The sequence below is a fragment of the Zeus faber genome, assembly GCF_960531495.2.
Source record: "Zeus faber genome assembly, chromosome: 5".
NCBI classification, from domain to species: Eukaryota; Metazoa; Chordata; class Actinopteri; order Zeiformes; family Zeidae; genus Zeus; species Zeus faber.
The window spans coordinates 14521854-14543135 of record NC_137192.1 but is presented as its reverse complement, the minus strand read 5'-3'; the positions used below and the strand labels follow the sequence as shown (position 1 = coordinate 14543135).

Genomic DNA, 21282 nt, shown 5'->3' with positions numbered 1-21282 from the left:
ATGGTGGATGTCATAGATGGGGGGGGGGGGGAGAGACTGACTGACTGACTGCTCTGGGCTTGTTCCAGCTTGCCCACTCGCTACAATAAACTGGTGTGTTTTCAACTCTGTTGTCTGTGTCTTTGTCGGGAGTTCCCTGAAAAGGAAACTCGGGTGGCATGTGGCAGGGAAAAACGGCCACAATGGCGCCTTAATGGGGAGTTCATGGATAGGGAAGCCACGCAGAAGGGCTGCACTGGAGCCACCAGCAGGTCAACGGCCGGCCACAGCACCAGCCCTCGTCCGACTGGCAGCAGCCGCACCTTGGATGTCCAGCAGTGGACCAGGGGAAAAGCAGCCGCAGCAACTGCTAGCTGCTCCACTCAGCAGCCACAGCCAGGACCATCCTGCAGCCCAGCTGCCCGGCCACCCCTTCAAGCAGCCCCTACAACAGCCAAGAACGGCTACACTGCCACCAGCCAGCACAGAAACTGAGGCCCCCCACGCCAGAAAGGAGGAGGGGGTAGTGTGCTTCGTTGCCCTGGGGGAGGGTCAGCAATAAACCATGCTGTACTAGGCCCCCTGGAAGGGGACCAGTACTGTTTTGTTGGACATTTTTGTTTAAGGTGTGGGAACACCTGATCCGGATCCCGGCCCCACGGCGATGGACCTGGTGATGGTCTATCGCCTTGGGGCCGGGATCCGGGCCCGCGGTCTGTGCCATGCGCCCGTGGCCCGTGTTCTGTGCCGGCGGCTGCGACTTGTGCCTGCACCTGGGGGTTGGTTGTATGTATGCGCCCATGGGGTGCAGGGTCTCCTCATGCTCCCTGGGACTGGTTCATACTCCTCGGGGCTGGGCGTGGGGGTTGCTCCACGGCCCCCTGGCTTCTCTGGGGGCCCGGGGGTCTTCTGTGGCCGCAGGGTACTTGGGGCTTTCCTGCAGCCGTAGGGTAGGGTGTCCACAGGGCTGCGGAGTTCAGGGGGCTTCGGGGAACCTTCCCCTTCTTCGAGGCGCCGCGACATAATGCCGACCTTCTACACAAATGCCAATGGGGATAAGTCATGTACACTCACCAGTGGACATCTTACACACACACACACACACACACTAACTTGCTCCTGGCAGGGTGGACCCTGGCTGGCATTGACGCTGTTCATATGGGTATTGTATATGAGGATGTAGGTCAGTCCTTCCACCAGCAGGTGGTCTCTGTAGAACACTGCCTATATTTTCAGAATCCTCTTCCTGCGCCGCACTGCGGCCCACAGCCTCCATGCATGCAACACCTACAACATACACACCCAACACCTTGAGGCCTAATACAACACCACTTCTGCACAATGTTTCAATAAGATCACTCAGGAAAAAAGGTACAGTATGGTGTGCATAGGGGGTTGGGAATTGAAATTAAATACTTTCATGATACTGATAGAATTGCATTGATCCTCAAATATGAAGAAATTCTGTAACATATGATGCCAAATTTGGAACCTGAAGCAGTGCTTGTGTTGATTGTCAGTGAGCCAAATGTACAACTATAGGCACCAAGCGTGAAGGCAGTTTGTATTATTTGTTCATTTGGTAAAAGACTGAGCCCTACTCTTTTCACACTGTTTTAAAATAAGTTGTTTTGGTGTGTGTGCAGGTGTAACCTTGGCCTGGAGACTGAGGGCCCAGTGCCAGAGCGCCTGCTCCGTCTGCTCGGACTCATGCCTCCTGCTCTGCAGCTAGTAGAAGGAAGGGAAAGATCAGGTGCCTGCCAGGAGTTTACATCATGCTCAGAAAAGGCATGTTATAAACTTATTTTCTTGCACTTGAAGAGACTAAAACAAAGCCAGGGGAAAGGCCATCTTGGCTTTTTCATCTCATTTATTTATGGTCTGTAAACTTCTCGTTTAATTAAGACATTGTAAAGGAGGGGTAACATACCTTCATTTTCCACTGGTCAAAGTACGTCCGGCAGCATTTCTGTCTGAGTAGCAATATTCCTTGTTGTTTCATGGCCTATGAGTAATCATAATAAAAATGGTATGAGGTAGTATGTCAGCATGTTCACAGCTAAAGAGAGATCTTTGAGATGTGGTGGTAAGAACCTTGTATTTCTGGCATTGGTAGCGGTGAGTCTTCAATGCCTCAAAAGCTCTAGAAAGAAGATTGGAGTTGTGGTGCTGTATTGCCTTATTGCCATGCCTATTCTCTCCTTCAGAGTGTTGACTGTTCTAAGCCTCCAATGTCTGAAAGTATCCTGTAACAAGACTGATGAACAAAAACAATGTGTGGAACTGAGACGCTATTAGCAATTGGCAATTAAATGCAAGTTAAAAAGTGCCAAATGACAGGAAAACAAAGCTGGACTGATACTAACACTCAGTGGCTCCTATAGAAGGCCATCATTTTAACGGTGCATTCTTGATAATGATATATTTAATGTAAATCAATCATTCATCAACTATTACCCTGATGGATGTGACTCTGAGCCCAGGTCAACACTTCTCCCTGGTGGCTGCGCTTTGCTATAGCTTGACTCTTTTGGCAGAGTGGCTCCCGACTCCCGAGTAAAAGATTTGTTCGCTAAGAATGAATCGCTCTCGAGTCTTGCATTGCTCCTGTAGGTTTCAAGCCAGCTGTTGGAAGTACATGGAAGTAATGTGCTCCGTAGTGTGTGGATTAAGATTTCTAACATTATATTATTTATAGTCCACCATGAACTATGGAGTTGATTAAGCCAAATAAAAGCTTTTTTCTTTTCTCTAATTAATCATATTCAATGATCCTTTAAAATGCGTTAAAAATATGTTTTAGTTTATTTACCCACATCACAGTTTTTTAATAATAACAATGAAATATGTATTTGTCCTTATTCTATATTTATTGAATGTACATTCTATATTTTCTATTCCATGATGAATTGGAATGCATTTTAAAAGACCATACTATCTGCATTGACAGCCTTGTTTGGCAAGACAAAATTATTATTATTTACCCACCAAACCTTTTTAAACTCAAATTGAGAGTATTTATAATATTCCATGATACTTTGGAATACATTTAAAAGGAAAAGAAATACTGTGCAGCTTATTAAACACTAGTTAATGCAGTCAATAAAACTTAACATTTGATTTAATTTATGAAATATAGGCAGAATGATCTGTGAAAAGCAAATGTACCCATGTTTGGGCATCAATCAGTGTTTTAGTGGATGTATTTACTTTTCCACACTTGTCCTGAGTCTATTAATTGGGCGCAGCAAAAGGGGTGGCTGTGCACCTGTTGTTCCTCAGAGCAATCGATAAGCACGGGTGAAATCACCCATTCCCACACGCACAGCTCTCATGAGCTCTGGTCATGACACCATTCCATCTGTTCCTGGCACATTACATCTTGTCAATAAACAGGATTGATCTTCACATCCTTGCCTGTGTCTCTTTGTCGGGAAGCCCAAGAAAAGCCACTTGGGGGCGTGTGGCAGGGGCACTGCCACATATATAATGTATATAATAATTTGTTTTTGCTCCTGTAGAATCCACAAGTCAGTATGATATCAACCTTGTTTTAAGAAAAACATGTTTTTCTCAACGTCATGGAGAAGTACTACACTACCCACAATCCTAAGTCTAACAGTGCCATCTCTGATTTGTGGAGTTCACTGTTACCATGGAAATGTTTACCGCACTGGCTGATGGTTGCATTCACATTTTCAGCCAGGTGCACAAACGCTGACATTAATATCCAGTTAAATTGTATCTATGAATAAAATTCATACTGAGGGCATGGCCATATATCACTTTTCTCGCCCAACCTTGAATTTAATAGAATATTCACGAAAGAAAAGGCAAAACCAGTATTCCGCTTTTATTTTGTAAATTACATCCATGCACCACCCCCACCCCACGCTTCTCAGGTCAAGGAAAATCTCCCCATTCAAATTATTTGATTTAAATTTACTTTTGGAGCACGAAAAAAGTTGGACAATCATGCTCCGGGACATGTTTCAAAAGATGAATTTTCGTGACTCACGAAAAGGGTGAGACCCAGTCAACCGACACAGCGCACACATTGTGACACGCAGGCACGCTTGTTGCTGACGGCCTAAATCTTGCATGCATTCTTCTGAGGCATCTGTTGAATCATAAATCTTTGGGTCTGTAAAGTTTAAGAGAGTAGATTTATAGTTCAAGTTCAAGTTCAACAGATTATATGTCACATACATATACTGCACTCAGGTTCAAACATATGTGCAGTGAAGATTTACTTAAATTTACAATCTACGCTTTGAAATGGCACCAATTTAACATCAACTGTTTTTGTTTTTGGGCAGCTAACAGAGGATCACAAAACAGTAATGATTCTCCACGCTGCGAGAGTCATCAAGTTCAAGTTCAAGTTCAAGAGATTATTTGTCACATACATACGCTCTCATGAACAGCCCTGGATTCATCGCTCTCAGCGGAGGATGTCAGGTCATTGTCCACAACACAACAGGACCTTTTAACTAATGCACTATTTTTTTTTATAAAGCTGTGAAGGCATTTACTTGTTGGAATTGATATTTATCTTGTCAGATTTCAGTTTTAGATTCAAGATTCAAGAGGTTATTTGTCACATAAATATACATACGGTCTTACATATATGCAGTGAAATGTCATGACACCCTGTGATTACACACAATAAGCTCTAAAAATACTGGAAATACTAAAATGTGCGTAAACGACACGAGGAGCTCGTGCAGGTGGCCGCAAGGGGCGGCGTCACACTCTCATGGATATCAAATATTGAACGGAATATATTTCAGCGAATAGCTACTCCCTACTTTTGTAATGTTTATTTTTCTATTTTGGATTGTATTATCTTCTTCAAGTATGTTCTTTTTTTGTACCTCGTACTACGTCTGGTTGTAATAATAAATTATGTAATGCTATTAAAAATGAGTTTTCTGCCAATACCACAGCTGGCATCCTCGAGAAAATTTAACGTGATGTCATTTTGGCCATGAATAGACACCAGTCATGTCCCAAAACCCGGACCTCTAGTCCACACGTGGAAATTGACCAACCTGTTTTGATGAGTGGTCCACGTGACAGACGGTGTTAAATATCTTCCATATGTGTGCAAAAATCTGCTTTACTCTTTTCAGAAGAGCCCCTCTTGCTCAAGTTTCTTTTTCACATAGTTCCACTCCTTCTCTTCGCTCTAATCCTTCGGACAATTGGTACGCTGAAAAATCCTAGTTTTAACTGAAAGAAGTGTATCCACACTCCAGGTATAATATATCACGACACATTCTTGTATTTGATTGAGAAGAGGACACAATGCGATCACTTCATGCCATTTTGCTTTATCTCATCTGTATCTCCTTTATTAATGGTAAGTGTAAACATCCTGCTTCAGTTTGTACATTCATTCAAGCGGTTATAATGAGGCTTACTGAACATAGTACAAGTACAAATATTTGCGATTTCTACTATTTGTGTGCTTTTTGATGTTAAAGTAAAACTGTCATTATAACATGTTAAAACTTGTTCTTTTCAGCAAGCTAATATAAAAGAAAAAATGGGTCTTTTTTACGCGGGGCCATTTGAATTTAAACTTTAAAAAAAATAAAGTGTGCCTACATCTGAGTGTTCTATTATATAAAGTAGTTCATGTTCAAGTTCAAGTACATATCTAACTTGCTGAAAAACAATGAGCTCAGGCACCTAAATCGTCATATATTGAGGTATATTAACATATGACATGTAGGATATGTCCACCCTGTTCAGGACATAGACATAAGTTTAAATGTTTTTTCAGAACATGTTTGTTTACTTTTTCAGAGAAAATATTATGTCCCTCACTCCAATGTAGATATTACATTGAAATAATTTTAAAACCGCATTTATTGAGTAAAACGTGCATTTAATGAGAACAGGACACATTCTCATTCTTCTCTAAATAAAAGTAAATTATGATAGGAATTACTCAGTTTTTGTAGCATGTATAATTGACCTCCTCTATATTTGTAAGTAACTACAAATATATACTTGATATCTGTTTATGGAATTAAACTATAATTTAAAAAAAAGCAAGCAACAGAATAGGGTGGACAAAACACCAACAAATGAAATCTCATTCATTCATTAAAATGAAGGTTCGATGTGTTTTGCGCTGGCACGTGGCCCGATTGCCATCAGTGGGGCCACGACCCAAAATGGCCTCAAACACAAAACTATGGCAGCAAATCATGTTAAAGTCAACATTACTATGTCCACCCTGTTAGTTGAATAAAAGGGTGGACATTCTGAGTTAAAGTTAGCATTAAAATAAGACATTGAGACATGTTTAACAAACACACATTTTGAAATTATTCTATTATCAACAGAATAATTTTCGAAGAGAATATCAATCCACTCTAAGCCTAACAGGGTGGACAGGTTTTGTTCAAACACACCAAACGCACTTAATAAAAACATCTCAATCAGATCGTTAGAAATGTAGAAAGTCGTGTTTCTCATCACAGTTAAATTTCCCACATCATGAAAGTCATTATTGAAGTCGAATGGAATGTCGATTTTTTTTTTCTCTTTTTTTAGAGGGACAGTATTCAACAGGGTGATCCCCAGATACAAACACAAAACTTCACATTTATCACATTTTTTTGCACAGAGTTGTACATTTATGATTTAAAAAAAACAATGAAATGAAATGAAATTATATCCATTATTTGGAAAGTTATATGTTTTTATTGATTTTGCCACTGTGGATATGGCAAAAATCACATAAAACCTCTTAAACCAAAGGTCTTGAAGTGTAAGAAAACAACAACTTGAAAGCCCATATCATTATATTTATAGTTAATAACACTTGACCATACATGAAACACCTTTTGAGTTAACATTTGTCCAAATTTGTGGTGGGGACGTAAAAGGCACAGCATTTAAAATAAAAGACCCAAATATGTACTCAAAGATCAGCCCAAGATGACATGCAAACCAGCTCATCTACAAACGTAATACAATGATTTGAAGTGTATTCAAAGCTTTTCAGCTGCAAGGTTTATTCATCGTTCTTTTTCAAAATCCCTGCATCACAGCTAAGAAGATGCGGTGGTGTACAGTGTCGGATCCTGAGCAGAGGAAGTGTGCAGAGCTGGCCAAGGCTCTGGTGGCCGCGCTGCCTCCAGCCGCCGTGGCGGCGTTTGCCAGACTCTCATGTGTGCGAGCGTACAGCACCACAGACTGCATCAACAAGATCAGGGTGAGCCAACCGGTCATCCAACAAGCCTGTGAAGCATTGAGATATATGTACTTAGAATATATGTATGTGGGTGTATATATTTGAATTAAGGTGATACTGGATGAAATGATGTTTTAAAATGGCGGTGCATACTCTGATCACTCTGTCAGGCAAACCGTGCAGATCTGGTGACGCTGGACGCAGGAGAGGTTTATTCTGCTGCAAAGCAGTTTGACCTGGTCGCCATCGCCAGGGAGATCTATAGCGAAAGCAAGTTAACGATTACATTGTTGATCCACTTTTCTCGCGCTTAGAACCACCAGACAGGAGACAAATTAAAGGAAAAACCTGAATAAATGAGTGTAGAAACATAACGAATGCAGGTGCTTTCATACAGGTGAAGTGCATGCTCTGTGGCATGTATCAAAATGCCGAGCAGCCCCCGTTGACGCTGATTTTGGATCAAGATGCCAAAAAGAAAAGATCTGTGACTTTGAAAAAAAAAAGGGTTTATTATTGGGGCAAGGATGGCAGGAGCTTCAGGAGCTTCAGGCGCTTCAGAAGACATCACCAAACAGGGTTGGAAATTGTGGTCGAAAGCGCACATTGGATGACCGTGATGCTCGTGCATTAGTGCGATATGTTTAGGAAAAACAGAAGAGCACCTCTTCCTCAGGTGACTGAGAATGTCAGTGAAGGATGTGATCAGACTGTCAGCGAGAACTGTCCACTACGTAGAGAGGGATATTACAGTAGGGTTCCAGCAGATAAACCCCTCATTCCATGAGTTCAGTGTTGAAAACACCACAGGCACTGGTCTGCAGAGATGTGCAAAAAAAGTGATATGGTCAGATGAGTCATATTCCACCATGTTCTCCACCAGTGGACGATTGCATGTGTGGCCTACACCTAGAGAAGGGTACAGTGTCTGGTGGCCCTGTTAGGTCACGATTTGGGTCCACTTGTCTCCTTAGAAGGTTCTAAGTCCTCCTAAGTCACTGCAAATCCGTACAAAGCTATTCTGAGTGATCGGCTCTGTGCTGAAACATTTGTTTCCAGATGCACACACGAGGGGTCACTGAATGGTTTGCTGAGGATTAAAATGATGTAAATCATGTGCTATGGCCTTCCCAGTCAACAGCTCTCAACCCAATCGAACACTTATGTGAGATTTTGAACCGATGTGTCAGACAGTGCCCTCCGCCACCATCATATTCATCATAAAATTTGTGAATATATTTTGGAAGAATGGTGTACCATCCTTCCAGTAGAGTTCCAGAGACTTGTACAATTTATGCCAAGACTCATTGATGCTGTTCTGCTCATGGTTGCCCAAGTTGCCGGACATGTTGGTTTTTCCTTTAATTTGTCAGTATGTATATCCATGTCATTCTATGTGCAAACTGACCTGCAAACTATTGCAGGTAGCTGTATTCTGTCTGTGGCTGTGGTGAGAAATGGCAGCTTGGATATTCGCTCCCTGCGGGGCACCAGGAGCTGTCACAGTGGGGTTCGATGGACAGCGGGGTGGAGTCTTCCACTCGGATTCCTGCTGTCCCAAAACTACCTGACCTGGACGAAGGAGCGGCCATTAAGCCAAGGTGAGGCTTCCCTTTGAGCTGGGCAGAGTCGCATAGGCAGTGGAATAGAAGAACCTAATATAGACATTACGATGGAATCATATCTTCGTTTTCTGATTACATTTTTATGTGTATTGTTTTGCTTGGTCACACATCTGATCTGACATTCTTTGCTCCTGTTCTTCTGTGCTTCTTACAAATTGTTCTGCTCCGTTCTCTAGATGTCTCTAACTTCTTCAGTGCCAGTTGTGTTCCCGGTGCAGCTGCTCTGGCGCCACCTCTGTGCGCCTTGTGTCGGGGTCAGAGGTCGTACATCCCCCAGCGGAATTACCACTGCGAGACATCTCACAGTGAACCCTTCTACAACAGCCATGGGGCACTCAGGTACGCATCACTGTACGCTATAGACCTACATGTGATTGGCGATTTATGACTGGCGTATTTAAAACATACACCCAGAACCAGAGTCCCTCTCTGTTACAAACTCTTCCCTTCCGTCCATCAAAGATGCCTCCGTACGGGGGCTGGAGACGTTGCATTTGTGGACCACTTAGCCCTCGCAAGTATCGAAGGTAACGCACTAATTGAGCTCTTATACGGTTAGTTGTAGTATCACACAAATTCCACCGATAATATTATCAAATGTTATATTATATTATTAAAGTTTTGAGAATTAAGCCTTTTCACAAGTTGATCCCCCGTCTCGTGTTTTTATATTTCACAGAGAGTGAAAGAGATGAGTTCAGATTACTGTGCACAGATGGCACACTCGCCCCTCTTAGCCATTACAAGAATTGCAATCTTGGACGTGGTCCAGGAGGGGGCATGGTCACGAGACACAACTATTGCAAGATTGCTCGCAAATTTCTCATGGCTGTACAGGTAAGAAAAAAAAAATGTTGCGTGTACGACGCTCACACCATGCTCTATACATGTGTTTACTATTGTTATTCGTCTTTTTTATTTTTTATTTTTTTGTATTCTAGATGCTGTTTGGGCATCGGGGAAGAGAGAAACATCGTTTCCAGCTCTTTAACTCGTCTTCTTTTGAGGAAAACGACCTTCTCTTTAAGGACGATACAGAGAAACTCCACATTTTGCCGGACGTCAAGGACGTCAGCCAGGTCCTGGGTCTGGACTACGTGGCTCTGCTCAAAGGCCTCGGACATGAAGGTACTTACTGGAAGTCTCTTTTGGGTGTTATTCTGGATTTTATTGGATCTTCTGTTTCTGACAGAGGTGTGTGTGTGTGTGTGTGTGTGTGCGTGTGTGTGCGTGTGCATGTGAAGGTAGTTCGTTGGAGGACAGTGTCGTGCGGTGGTGCTGCATCAGCCTTGCAGAGCAGAAGAAATGCGAGCAGTGGGCCCTCAGTATAAAGTCCGACCCTCTGGTGTGTGTTCGAGCCGTCTCAATGAGCGACTGTGTGGAAAAGATCAAGGTAAATACAAATGTTTGGCTGGTGAGAGAGTTTCCACACCCACACACCTCTTTTATTCTTAGTCTTAAACACTAACATGACAAAGTGCTGAATGTTCCACAGAGAGATGAGGTGGATGCCGTCTCACTCGACGCCACACATTCGTTCATCGCAGGGAAATGCGGCCTTGTTCCAGTAGTAACTGAATATTATGGTATAGTTTGTTAAAACTACAGTCCTTTCTGTAGAATAAATACACATGCATTCATTACTTTGTTACAAGGGCACATTACTTGCTGTGTTTTTCTTTTGTTTCACCCAGGAAAGGAATGTGACCCTGCGGAAGGAGCAACCCACTTAGAGATGGATGGTAATGAATGACTGATGTTTAATGTCCGGCTTTAAATTTTCCTTCAAGCTTGTGGGATTGTTGTTTGTTACATTCATCCCTCCGATCTGTCCCCCAGTCTTGCCGCCAGTGGCGGGCGTGGCAGTTGTGAAGCGCTCCAGCAGAAACATGTTCATTGGGAACCTCGGAGGTCGCCGCTCCTGTCACGGTCACATGTACGGGCCGGCCGGCTGGCTGCTGCCGTACAGACACAACTTGAACCTTGAGCGGAACGACAGCTTCGCCTGCGATCCAAACCAAGGTTCTGTCCCAGTGTGGATGCATTAACGGGACTATTAACTATTATATGTTTCTGTATGACAAGGCACTGTATTATAAATGTTCAACAATATTTTGTTGTTGTTTTTTTTTACCTTACATGGACCTTCTTTATTTAATAGATATTGTTTAATACAGGAGAATTGTTCTTATACTCATTATCCCATGGCTTCTGACATTTATTCCACCATTAGCCGTTTTGGAAATGTTCTGAATCAGCTCAGTGCTTCTAATCTAAACGTGTTGATTTCCCTGTGTGTTGTCTTAGTGTACAGCAGCGTTTTCTGGAAGGGCTGCCTTCCTGGTTCCCAGGGGAGTCTCTGCAAGGTGTGTATGGGAGGTGTGGGAGAGGCCGCCACCAAACGCTGCGCTGACAACCACAACGAGCGCTACTATGGCAATATGGGAGCCTTGAGGTAAGGCTGACGACTCCTCGGAATAACCAATTCCTGCACAATACAGAATGTTGAATATTCAAACTTAATTCTGAATCTTTTTCTTTTCTATACACTAGGTGTTTGGTTGGAGATGCCAGTGGCAAGAGCTATGGAGATGTAGCTTTTCTAGAACACCACAATTTGGAGGCAAACATTCTCAGTGAGAAATGCACTATCATGCACATTTGCTGCTCTTCCACGCCTTTGTTCCATTTGGTTTCAGTGCTCACAGGGTCCCACAGCATAGTTGGCTTTGGATGTTGTTTCCAGGTTTGGCTTCAACCGGTTGGGCAGAAGGATGGCTGCCCTCTGACTTTGAGCTGATGTGCGGTGATGGCCGACGCGCTCCCTTGTCAGACTGGGACAGCTGCAATTTGGGACTCATCCCACCCAACATCATTATGACGCGACCAGTTCTCACAGCTCGAGTGTATGACTTCCTCATGAAGTCCCAGGTAAGGTTCATAATCACCATTTGAACCCCAACACTTTCTTAATTTCATTCGTGCAAACAATGATATTGAATATATGAATGTTTATTTCAAAGGAGACTCTGGCGGCCAACCCAGAGTCGGAATTCAAACTCTTTCAATCTCAGCAATATGGTGAAAGTGACCTTCTGTTCAAAGATGCAACCCAGTGTTTTGTCCATACCAGCCACATGGACTACCGCACCATCCTTGGAGAGGATTTCTACAGACATGCAGAAACAGTCTTTAACTGCACACATTCTGGTAAGAATGCAGATTAATTTGCATTATTTCCATCTATATTCAATTTATTAGTTAACTTCACATACATCCTTATAACAACATACTTTATTGTTTTTGTTCTATTTCCCATCTCAGATATTTTGGAGTTTTGCAACCAGGATGTATGCAGCATATTCTAATAGAGAGGAAACCAACCCGGACTCTCTCTGTCAGCTAATGAAATCTTCACTCATATCTCTGCGGCACATTTAAATCTAACATAACGATTCAAACTAATATTGCTGAATGTTAAAGGAATCATAATATGCAAAGCTCACTTTTTCAGTTCTTGTGCACATATGTACATTTTTGTCTCTGATGGGCCTACTAACACACAAACTGTGAAATACTGTAAGACAACTCAGTCAGTTTTTTGTGAGCGTTCTAATTCAGAAGACATGTCCTGACAAGAGCCGTTCCGATTTGTGTCTCAGTACTACGCAGCATTTAGACACATTGGAACATTTAGACCCCCCCATCTGAGTAATTCAACAAACAAACAAATCTTTTAAAAGAAAGAGGGATTAATACATATTCCTGCAGACAATGGAAATGTTAAAAAATAATTTTAAAAGTCTATACATAGAGTATAGGCTGCTGTGTTTCCGCAAACAGAAACAGGATGGATTGGGCGCATGTTAGAATGGCTCGAATGGCATAATCTCAGTGGTATTTTCAGCACAAAATACCTTAAAAACATGCTTTGGGACCTCAGAAATCATACTAACTTGGTGAAAAATGGCATAATGGGCCCCCTATAAGACAAGACCAGTGTGGACGCAAGACGCAGCGCAGACAGCACAGTGATGAAGTTATATTCTTTGCATATATTGGAAGAGGGTCAATTGATTTAGACAAGGATTAATCCCGTATAATCCAAACTATAATCCTTATTGTTCCACGGCATCAGTATTAGCATTTTCAATGTCTCAAAGCTAAGTGGGTGTTTCAGGAATTGTCCATGTATATTGTTCACACTGTACGATTCTGACAATATTATCTGTCTGAAAATGTAAAGGCACAACAAAGAATATGATGGATTGTTTCCAAATCCTCCGGATTATGATTGAGGCCTCTTCAGAGCAACATCATTTCATCACAGTGCTCCATTTCATGGTTATTTTCAACCTGAATTAACTTCATCTTTATATAACATCATAAATTTTTTTTAAATCTTACAGCAAATACAATTTGGGTCGAGAATCAGTGTAAAAATGTGGAGGTATTGTATTTTTTTATTGTGGGAAACAGATTATCAGACTGTCTTAAATTTTTTGGCTTTGTTAAGAATACACTTGCACTGTGCGTGGGTTTTAATTACAGCTCTTCTAATATCAGTCAGAAAAACACTGCAAGCACATTATGCCTGGGTTGGACGGATATTATTTCAGAAAGGTTGACACTGGCTTTGACTGCTGGGAAAATGCAAAGGAAATTATGTGTATATACTGTAAATATCTAAGTTGTTCCAAAATGAAATGTATTGTGCTTGGACTTCCTGTATATTATAAATGAAGGTTCCCACCATAAATAGACCTCATGGTTTTCAAAAGGATTTTTGTTTCCCTTTTATAGTTGCACTATAAGTACTATTTTATTTTTACTTTGTTAATTACGTAAAGCAAACTACAACAAATCAACCTAGCTTTTATTCACTCCATAATTAAATTGTTTTGTTTTTCTGTGGCATTTTTAAAGGAACCTCCTTCTCCTTCCTCCTCAAAACACAAGAACAATGCAGAGATTGCCCCATTCAGCAGGGTGTCAAGTGGCCATGTGACAAGTAGCCATGCGGCTCTGTTGGTCCTCCAACCATTTGCATTCTGGGTGCTGGCTGAATGAAGCCAAGTGTGGGGGAAAACTTTGAAGGTGATTATCTCAGAAACAGAGTTTGCTGCACCCTTGTTATTAACAAGTCACTATTATTTTATTTTAGTTATTAAAGAGTCTTCACTTTCAAATGATGCGGGGAAAAAAGTCAAAAGCCACCGAATGTACCTAAAGTCTGAGGTGTGTGTGTATATATATATATATATATATATATATATATATATATATATATATATATATATATATATATATATATATATATATATATTTATATATATATATATCGATTATCAGGATTGTATATTTAGATGGATAGATCTATACTTTGTTCATTCCCAGTGGGAAATTGTGGTGCTACAAAAAAAAATTGAAATAATTTATTATAATATGTATTTGTTATAAACGCAAAAGAATCACAAAAACAGGAATGGCGAGATACTGGTCTTGGTCTTTACTCTACCTGTAATATCTAATAATGTAAGTTTCAGTAATTCCCTAATCCTCCTGTCTTCTGGATAACTCAGTTAATGAGATTTGTGGATAAATAACTTTAAATCTTCCAACATCGTAGGTTTTTTTTTTGCTTGGTCTTCTCAATACGGCTTGTGACGTCTCCAAGAGCTGGACTACATTTCCCAGAGTTCCAATCTTTTTTCCTGTTGTTGGATCGCAGTATAGTGTTTCACACTTCCGGTGTGTGTACGTCACTCGGCCCAGGAGGGCTGTCCGGTGTTATTTAATAGATTGATAACTTGGATTTTATTGTTACTATTTACGGTTTCTAACTTTCGCCCTGTGCGTTATTCCCCGTGAAGGTATGCTCGCTAACTTTAGCTCGTTGTCTGCGTGAAGTTAAACACAACATGGCAATGTCACATTATATTATATCAGCTGTTGGTTTTATATGGTTAGCATAAATGGCTATCTGCCCTGACGCTCATTTCACTTCGTCAAGCCGCGTAGTTCAGCGTGAAGGTGGTTCTCCACGTGTGGACATAGGACTCGGGCTGTCACAAATAGTACACGGTCGCAGCTATTGATTTGAGCAGATCGCCGAGTTCCTGGAAAATCGTTTCATTCGTCAAACCAGAAGCCATTGTTAGAAGTGTTGCTTTAAATACAACGTGTGTTAAGTGTGTTTCCATCGGTTGCATTGAAGAAAATGAACCGTGCGCCTGAATTTTTATGTTCCAAAATTCAGTGCCAATAAATTACGCTTCTGCAATGGATGGACACTTTTTTTTTTTGTGGGGGGGGGTCACTGTTATGGTTGGCGTCAAGATAATGCCATAAATTTCATTTTGATTATTTGTATTACAATTCTCAACTAGAATGTCTTGATCGTGACAGCCCTAAGTATTTGACTCTCTGGTAAGATCCTAATTTCCAGCTCTCTCTAGATGCTGATCCCATGGAGGCCCCTTACGCGAAACACAGCGCCAGGAATGAGGGCAGTCACAGCATCGGCAGGTTTGCAGAACTTTATCCCTGCTACCAGACCCATTGACGCCCAAGTTCTGGAACAATTACAAGATTTTGTGTCCCGCTCTAGACGCCTCTTTGTTATTAGCGGCGCCGGCCTCTCCACAGAGTCTGGAATCCCCGATTACCGCTCAGAGGGCATCGGGCTCTACGCCCGCACTGACCGACGTCCCATGCAGCATGCAGAATTTGTTCGCAGTGCAAAATCCCGTCAGCGCTACTGGGCAAGGAACTATGTGGGGTGGCCACAGTTTTCATCCCATAAACCCAACTCTGCACACAAGGCCCTTCGGCACTGGGAGGAGATCGGGAGGTTGCACTGGCTGGTCACCCAGAATGTGGATGCACTTCATTCTAAGGCGGGACAAAAAAGACTGACCGAACTCCACGGCTGTTCGCACAGGTAAACGTTGTACGTCCCATATGATCATTTTCATGTCAACTGTACAGATTCCGCTTGGCTGAAAACTAAACATTGTGTGTATGCATGTCCTTCCAAGAGTTATTTGTCTAGGCTGCAGTTCTGTTTCACCAAGGGAGGACCTGCAGAGGAGATTTGTCGAACTGAATCCTAACTGGGAAGCTCAGGCAGGGGCTGTTGCACCCGATGGGGATGTCCTCCTGGAAGACGAGCAGGTTCTTCTATTTAGAGTTCCTTCTTGTAAGGATTGTGGAGGAATACTGAAGCCTGAAGTGACATTTTTTGGAGACAGCGTAAATAAAGCAATAGTACAGTTTGTGCATGACAGACTGGCAGAGTCAGATGCAGTGCTTGTTACTGGGTCTTCGCTGCAGGTAGGTTCTTTTCTCTAATCTAGATTATATTTCAGGACTTTATACCCTTTTTGGCTGAAATATGAATTGTACATAGTAAATTAATTTGGCTCCTCTTCATCATTTCCAAGGTATATTCGGGATACAGGTTCTTACTAGCAGCAAACGACAGGAAAGTTCCAGTTGGGATCTTAAACATTGGACCGACAAGAGCAGACCACCTTGCAGAACTGAAAGTGAATGCCCGCTGCGGTGAGGTGCTTCCAATCATCCATCCTCTCTGACATTGAAAGAGGGATTTAGAAATTATGTTGCAAGTTCTCAGCACTTGTCTCACAAAATGCTGTTGACACTACCTCAAAAGTCTCTAGGAACTGTTATGTATAACAATCCATTAAAGGGATACCTGGGGCTAACCAAACACTCAAGTTAGAAATTATTGTATTAAAAATGTGTAATGAAAATGAAATTACTGTGCAATACACTGTGGAGACTTTTATCCTGATGTAGCATTTTAACGCACAAAATCTCATGACGGAGGATATGCTGCTTTATATTGTTGATATAACATTTAATCAAGATCAGACTTTGAAAGTACAATGTAATAATTGGTTGAATTGTTAAAATATTAATTCAAGGTATTGTGTGGCTGGAACTTTATTCACATGAAACCCCAACTCCCCCAAAATAGGTCTTATCCAGATTTTTAACTCAATTCAATTGCAAAACGATGTACCATCATGATGAATGTGATTCAAATTCACTAAGCCTCTCTATGACAACTTTAAGGTGCGAAGTCCACCTGAAGACCAGTTAGGGTGAATGATTAGTAAAGAGACACCAGAAAAGTATAAGCAAAGTTTTATATTATGAAAATGTGTTATTTGGTTGTTGTATTATTTTTTGTTTCACAGAAACTAAAAATATTTATTAGGGTACTACTCATTTCTCATTTGGTTAATATTCATTTTAAGGTTTATAGTTTTGGCCAATCTTGAAATAAATGTTTTCACCATCCGAGTGTGTCAATAGAGTTGCTAAAGGAGACCACACAAGGAGTCAACTCAAGTAGTGGAACACTGATATATGGGATTGTTTCATCATATCAATCAACTTGGTGGATTACTGCTGCTTTCTACTCAAGAGGGATATGAATTTGACTTTAAAATAAACCACTGTTAACAGCTGTGTGTTTGAGTAAGTTTATTAACAGTGGTACAGTGAACCAACATTTTATATATATATATATCTTCAAGGAAGTTTTTAATGTTATGATTGATTCAAAGACAGACTGCGGGCAGCGTTACAATGGATTGGTGAAGAATAAGATCACATAAGACAGTTTGCTGATGAAATCTGTCTTTAAGTTGAAGGTGCCAGTTTTCCAGTGTGGAAACAGTCTCTTGATGCAGGAGAGCTGGGATGCTAAAGGAATATAGACAACATCTATGTACGTCAGTTTCTGCTTTCCATGTAACTGAAGCTTTAATCACCATCAGTGGTGTCATTGCAAGGCAATTCTCAAAGCCTTTGTTCTGATCAAACCAGTACGTTACAGGGTAGCCTAGTAAATATCCAAATAACGTGCACAAGTTCCAATTCTTGGATTCATCTCCATCTAAACTAAGTTTCTTTGTATTGGGTACCTGCACATATTGTTTTAAAATTGTAAGTAAATCTTGTATCATGCCTCTTAAATCTCCACTTAAAGGGGCAACAATAATAGGCTTTTCGAGCAAGTGGCAGACATTAAACACAGTCACAGGGCTTGCAAGCAGCACCCGTTCTAGGTTTGTTATTATCATAGCCGGGTTGACTATGAGGGCGTTATCATTTATACCCAATGTAATAAGAGATTCGGACACAAGATGGGCAGACTGCAGTGAGATCAAATACTGCTGTACTTGTTCTACACTGGCACAGTTACTGTCATAAAGCAGCGCTGGTTTTAAGCCCAAGTCAACAGCCAAGACCTGAGCGGCCAGGTCCATACTCAGAGTGACAGGGAGGGATTTCCTTCCCACCAACAAACATTTTCGAGCAGCAGCATCAAAAAGTGTCCGATTAGACATAACTGCGAATGTCACAATACAAATGATTTATATAGACAAATATGCCAAGATGAAGAGCTTCAGTTATTTGTTTTCCAGATAACAATTCAGCATTTAACAATGTGTGTGAGTAGCTTCAACAGTATATTTAATGGTAGGACTACAGAAATGTTTTGATGAACTTTATGTCAGATCATTCAACACAGTCAGGTATTGTCTTCTTAATGATGACATAACTTTTTCAGACACCTACAACAAACAGAAAACAAAAAAAAAAAAATGCCATTTATAGTATAAAAACGGAATTTAAAGTTAAATGATCAGAGTTGATGACATAACTTCTCCCCCTATACTGCTTCTTTCCTCCCTTACTTGCTGCTTCTCCTTGCATCACACCTAAGGAAAGAATATGGTGAACATTAAGACAAACATAGATACTGATATTAACAAATCAATCTTGGATTTCGATCAGTAGACGTACCTACACAGCCATCCTGGTTTAGTTGTCAGCTCAGCTATGCCACAGCTTGAGGGGACATCAGATCAAAATCTGAAAGATTTCTTGCAACCCAAACACCAGCTGCAAATAACCCCAAATTGACCAATAGGTTCCTATAAACAAAGGGACATGGACTTATTTCAACTGGGACATTTTTAAATGTAACACTTTATTCATATGAAAGTCGCTTTGAAAGAAACAGATTGTAATAAAAAAATACATGTTAACATTCCTAGACGCATAAGATTGTAAACGTATGAGATACGTGCAGCAACTTAAAATTGAAGGAAATGTCGACAAATATGAAGTTATATATCTGTAATATTAACACCTTGGTTGTAAATAGGCCTGTTTCCTGTTGGTGAACTGATGCTACACGGTGCATTGAAAGTCGATGTCTAATCGTGTGGTTTTTTTTTTTCTTTTTTTAGATATCAAATTTGTATGAGGATAAACGGCTCGATTTTTCCATTTTTGTTGAACACGTGGAAAAATCTGTGGCAATTGAAATTATTTTGGAGATCATATTTTTTGGCAGTTAGCATTAGCCTAGCCTGTGGTCTATTGGTTCATGGGCTCAAGGAGAAACACGGCGACGCTGGATCATAGACAGGACTCACGCACGGGGGAGGTGACAAAAACCCACCTTCTGAAGTCGTTTCTGTCTGCTGCGAACTTACACGCGGAGCCGATCCACTGAATCACACCCGCCGGCCCCGAGGAGCCTTTTTTGATAGCGCCGCCACTCATCTCGTCTCTTCTTCGCTGGTGGCCACGCCGTTAGGACCCGGAACCCGAGGGCCGCGCACAACACGGGCCAAGTCGGAGGACTTTGGGTGTCGGACAAGGACGGTGTCCCGTAAAGTCCAGACCCGTGTCGGTTCAAGGCCAATTACGTTGTGGACCAAACCATGTCGGCTACGCGGTATCGTCGTTTTCTGAAGCTCTGCGAGGAATGGCCGAGGGACGAGTACAAGAAGGGACGCGATTTAGGGACGTTTCTCCGGCAGAGAGTAGCACAGGCCTTCCGAGAAGGGGAAAACACACAGGTACTATCTTTGGAATGGCTGGCGGTGAGACCGCTGTGACAGGGCTCTTACTCCGAGGTCAACCTGTTTAAATAATGGACACAGACTATATATGAGTTTTATACAAACGTGGCCCGTCCATACAATGATGTTTACTTGCGTGGAGATTTGTTTTCCTTTGGAGCGTGACGATGTCGAACATGTCGAATTATCCTCAGCCCTTCAGCCTTCTCTCTCTCTTTTTTTTTTTTTTTTTTTTTTGCCGTCTGTTGTTTTCTTTTTTTCTAGGCAACAGGGTTAAAGCGTTTCTAAATGCGTTCCAGAACCCTCATGGGTGTCACTATATCAATCTACGGTATGAATCTTTTTTTTTTCTAGTTAATGTCTCAACTGTTTTTTTTTTTTTTTTTTTTTTATCTTCAGATTTCAGATCCAGAGAAGTGCGACCAAATGTATGAAAGTTTGGCCCAGATCAACAGTAATGTATACAGAGAACGAGTAAGTACCTTTTAACAGACAGTGAACTGATCAAAATGTAAAATTAGAGTCTTTAACATAAGTTTACGATTTAGACCAATACACAAATAAGGTGCATGTAGATCAAGCGTATAGCTTATCTATCAATAATGAAATGTAGCAAAAAAATAGTTCATAGATAAACAGTAATAGTAACTGAGGACAGTAGTAATTGAGAAAAATAACAGTTTGGATGTTAATGTCAAAAGGCCACAACGCTTGCCAGAGATGTCAAAATCAAGTTCTTTACATCATTTTGCGATGTCACATCATTTTTGGACAAGCAAGATTCAAGCAAAATAAGGGACAACTGTGCACAAAAGCGCATTGAGTCCATTGTCCAAATCAACTTCAGGAAACTTTTTGAAAAAATAGTGTGTTTGAACATTTCCAAAAGACTTGCTTAAAAAGTTTTAATTGGTTTTGATTCAACATGAACAGTTTTATGTCATTGGTGTTTTTTTAAATATCATATTCTTGGAAAAAAAAGTCAAATCTATTCTGTGCAAACACTTTTTTGTTCTTTGTTCGGCAACAGTTCCCTCGTGTAAGGGACACCAGCTTCACTGGAGTTACGGTGGAAGAATGTAAATTGCTTCTGTCAGGTAAGGTTCCCAAAATTGCATGTGGTATACGTTGTTCACACACCCCTTTCCTGTAGAGTTCTTAATGCACCACACTTACAATTCATAACATAAGCGATGGCTCCCGCTCAGTCTACCAAGATGTGTTCACGAGAACGACTTCTACTTGTTGTTCTTTGTAGGCAGTATGCAGCAGATGCAGCAGATGGATGAAGAGAAGAAGGGTTTGTGGAAAACATTAATGGAGCGCTTCTCGTCAAAGTCACCAGAAGACGGCCCAGAGAAAGCTCCTGAAAAATAACTTTCACTCTCCTGTTTTTTTCCTCCTCTGTTCTCTGTTAAGAAATAAAGTTTTTAATTGCAGAACAGAGCCTCACTTCCTGAGAATAGACAGGCTGCGGATATTAATGCTTTTGACAAATCAAAATGGAGAGGTGCATTTAGTGTCTCAAATTAAGTTATATTATGATAAT

General features: G+C 41.2%; 5 protein-coding genes across 12 annotated transcripts; 3 read left to right on the top strand and 2 right to left on the bottom strand.

Moving 5' to 3' along the window:
* Positions 1 to 5178: 5178 nt before the first annotated feature.
* On the top strand, positions 5179 to 13597 carry sxph (saxiphilin). Of its 2 annotated transcripts, none has more exons than XM_080000351.1 (17): positions 5179 to 5344; positions 7050 to 7213; positions 7363 to 7462; positions 8617 to 8793; positions 8994 to 9156; positions 9280 to 9344; positions 9497 to 9654; positions 9759 to 9945; positions 10062 to 10210; positions 10313 to 10403; positions 10512 to 10559; positions 10657 to 10839; positions 11125 to 11272; positions 11371 to 11453; positions 11564 to 11748; positions 11923 to 12027; positions 12142 to 13597. In XM_080000351.1, exons 1-17 carry the CDS (start codon positions 5290 to 5292, stop codon positions 12256 to 12258), a joined length of 2178 nt encoding a protein of 725 aa, XP_079856477.1. In that variant the 5' UTR covers positions 5179 to 5289; the 3' UTR covers positions 12259 to 13597. The 2 variants fall into 2 exon arrangements, with proteins under 2 accessions (XP_079856477.1, XP_079856476.1); XM_080000350.1 differs by having other exon boundaries at positions 11841 to 12027.
* Positions 13598 to 14577: 980 nt separating this feature from the next.
* Positions 14578 to 17319, top strand: sirt4 (sirtuin 4). 3 transcript variants are annotated; one of them, XM_080000366.1, is made up of 5 exons: positions 14578 to 14690; positions 15276 to 15345; positions 15428 to 15760; positions 15858 to 16152; positions 16263 to 17319. In XM_080000366.1, the coding sequence occupies exons 2-5, from the start codon at positions 15287 to 15289 to the stop codon at positions 16413 to 16415; spliced, it is 840 nt and encodes a 279-aa protein (XP_079856492.1). In that variant the 5' UTR covers positions 14578 to 14690; positions 15276 to 15286; the 3' UTR covers positions 16416 to 17319. The 3 variants fall into 3 exon arrangements, with proteins under 3 accessions (XP_079856492.1, XP_079856490.1, XP_079856491.1); XM_080000365.1 differs by having other exon boundaries at positions 14595 to 14690; positions 15266 to 15345; XM_080000364.1 differs by having other exon boundaries at positions 15276 to 15760.
* Positions 17320 to 18219, bottom strand: cUnh1orf74 (chromosome Un C1orf74 homolog). The gene has a single exon (XM_080000367.1). It carries the CDS (start codon positions 18201 to 18203, stop codon positions 17412 to 17414), a length of 792 nt encoding a protein of 263 aa, XP_079856493.1. The 5' UTR covers positions 18204 to 18219; the 3' UTR covers positions 17320 to 17411.
* tomm6 (translocase of outer mitochondrial membrane 6 homolog (yeast)) lies at positions 17320 to 19543 on the bottom strand. Of its 5 annotated transcripts, none has more exons than XR_013844154.1 (4): positions 19328 to 19543; positions 18664 to 18794; positions 18555 to 18578; positions 17320 to 17556 (listed from the first exon to the last, which is right to left on the bottom strand). XR_013844154.1 is itself a non-coding variant. In XM_080000372.1 (3 exons), the coding sequence occupies exons 1-2, from the start codon at positions 19429 to 19431 to the stop codon at positions 18698 to 18700; spliced, it is 201 nt and encodes a 66-aa protein (XP_079856498.1). In that variant the 5' UTR covers positions 19432 to 19543; the 3' UTR covers positions 18246 to 18578; positions 18664 to 18697. The 5 variants fall into 5 exon arrangements, 2 of the variants coding, with proteins under 2 accessions (XP_079856498.1, XP_079856499.1); XR_013844155.1 differs by having other exon boundaries at positions 18668 to 18794; XR_013844156.1 differs by lacking the exon at positions 17320 to 17556 and adding an exon at positions 18246 to 18431.
* On the top strand, positions 19458 to 21175 carry uqcc2 (ubiquinol-cytochrome c reductase complex assembly factor 2). Its single transcript, XM_080000371.1, has 4 exons — positions 19458 to 19730; positions 20133 to 20207; positions 20764 to 20830; positions 20992 to 21175. The coding sequence occupies exons 1-4, from the start codon at positions 19593 to 19595 to the stop codon at positions 21108 to 21110; spliced, it is 399 nt and encodes a 132-aa protein (XP_079856497.1). The 5' UTR covers positions 19458 to 19592; the 3' UTR covers positions 21111 to 21175.
* Positions 21176 to 21282: the final 107 nt, after the last annotated feature.

Bases quoted from the DNA above. Each gene is read 5' to 3' on its own strand.
- cUnh1orf74 (XM_080000367.1), bottom strand. From the start codon at position 18,203: ATGTCTAATCGGACACTTTTTGATGCTGCTGCTCGAAAATGTTTGTTG.
- sirt4 (XM_080000364.1), top strand. From the start codon at position 15,276: ATGCTGATCCCATGGAGGCCCCTTACGCGAAACACAGCGCCAGGAATG. The intron at 15,761-15,857 runs GTAAACGTTGTA...TGTCCTTCCAAG, and splicing joins CTCCACGGCTGTTCGCACAG to AGTTATTTGTCTAGGCTGCA. The intron at 16,153-16,262 runs GTAGGTTCTTTT...ATCATTTCCAAG, and splicing joins TTACTGGGTCTTCGCTGCAG to GTATATTCGGGATACAGGTT.
- uqcc2 (XM_080000371.1), top strand. From the start codon at position 19,593: ATGTCGGCTACGCGGTATCGTCGTTTTCTGAAGCTCTGCGAGGAATGG. The intron at 20,208-20,763 runs GTAAGTACCTTT...GTTCGGCAACAG, and splicing joins GTAATGTATACAGAGAACGA to TTCCCTCGTGTAAGGGACAC. The intron at 20,831-20,991 runs GTAAGGTTCCCA...TGTTCTTTGTAG, and splicing joins ATGTAAATTGCTTCTGTCAG to GCAGTATGCAGCAGATGCAG.
- tomm6 (XM_080000372.1), bottom strand. From the start codon at position 19,431: ATGAGTGGCGGCGCTATCAAAAAAGGCTCCTCGGGGCCGGCGGGTGTG. The intron at 18,795-19,327 runs GTGGGTTTTTGT...CTTTGTTTATAG, and splicing joins GACAGAAACGACTTCAGAAG to GAACCTATTGGTCAATTTGG.
- sxph (XM_080000350.1), top strand. From the start codon at position 5,290: ATGCGATCACTTCATGCCATTTTGCTTTATCTCATCTGTATCTCCTTT. The intron at 8,794-8,993 runs GTGAGGCTTCCC...TCCGTTCTCTAG, and splicing joins GGAGCGGCCATTAAGCCAAG to ATGTCTCTAACTTCTTCAGT. The intron at 12,028-12,141 runs GTAAGAATGCAG...TTCCCATCTCAG, and splicing joins CTTTAACTGCACACATTCTG to ATATTTTGGAGTTTTGCAAC.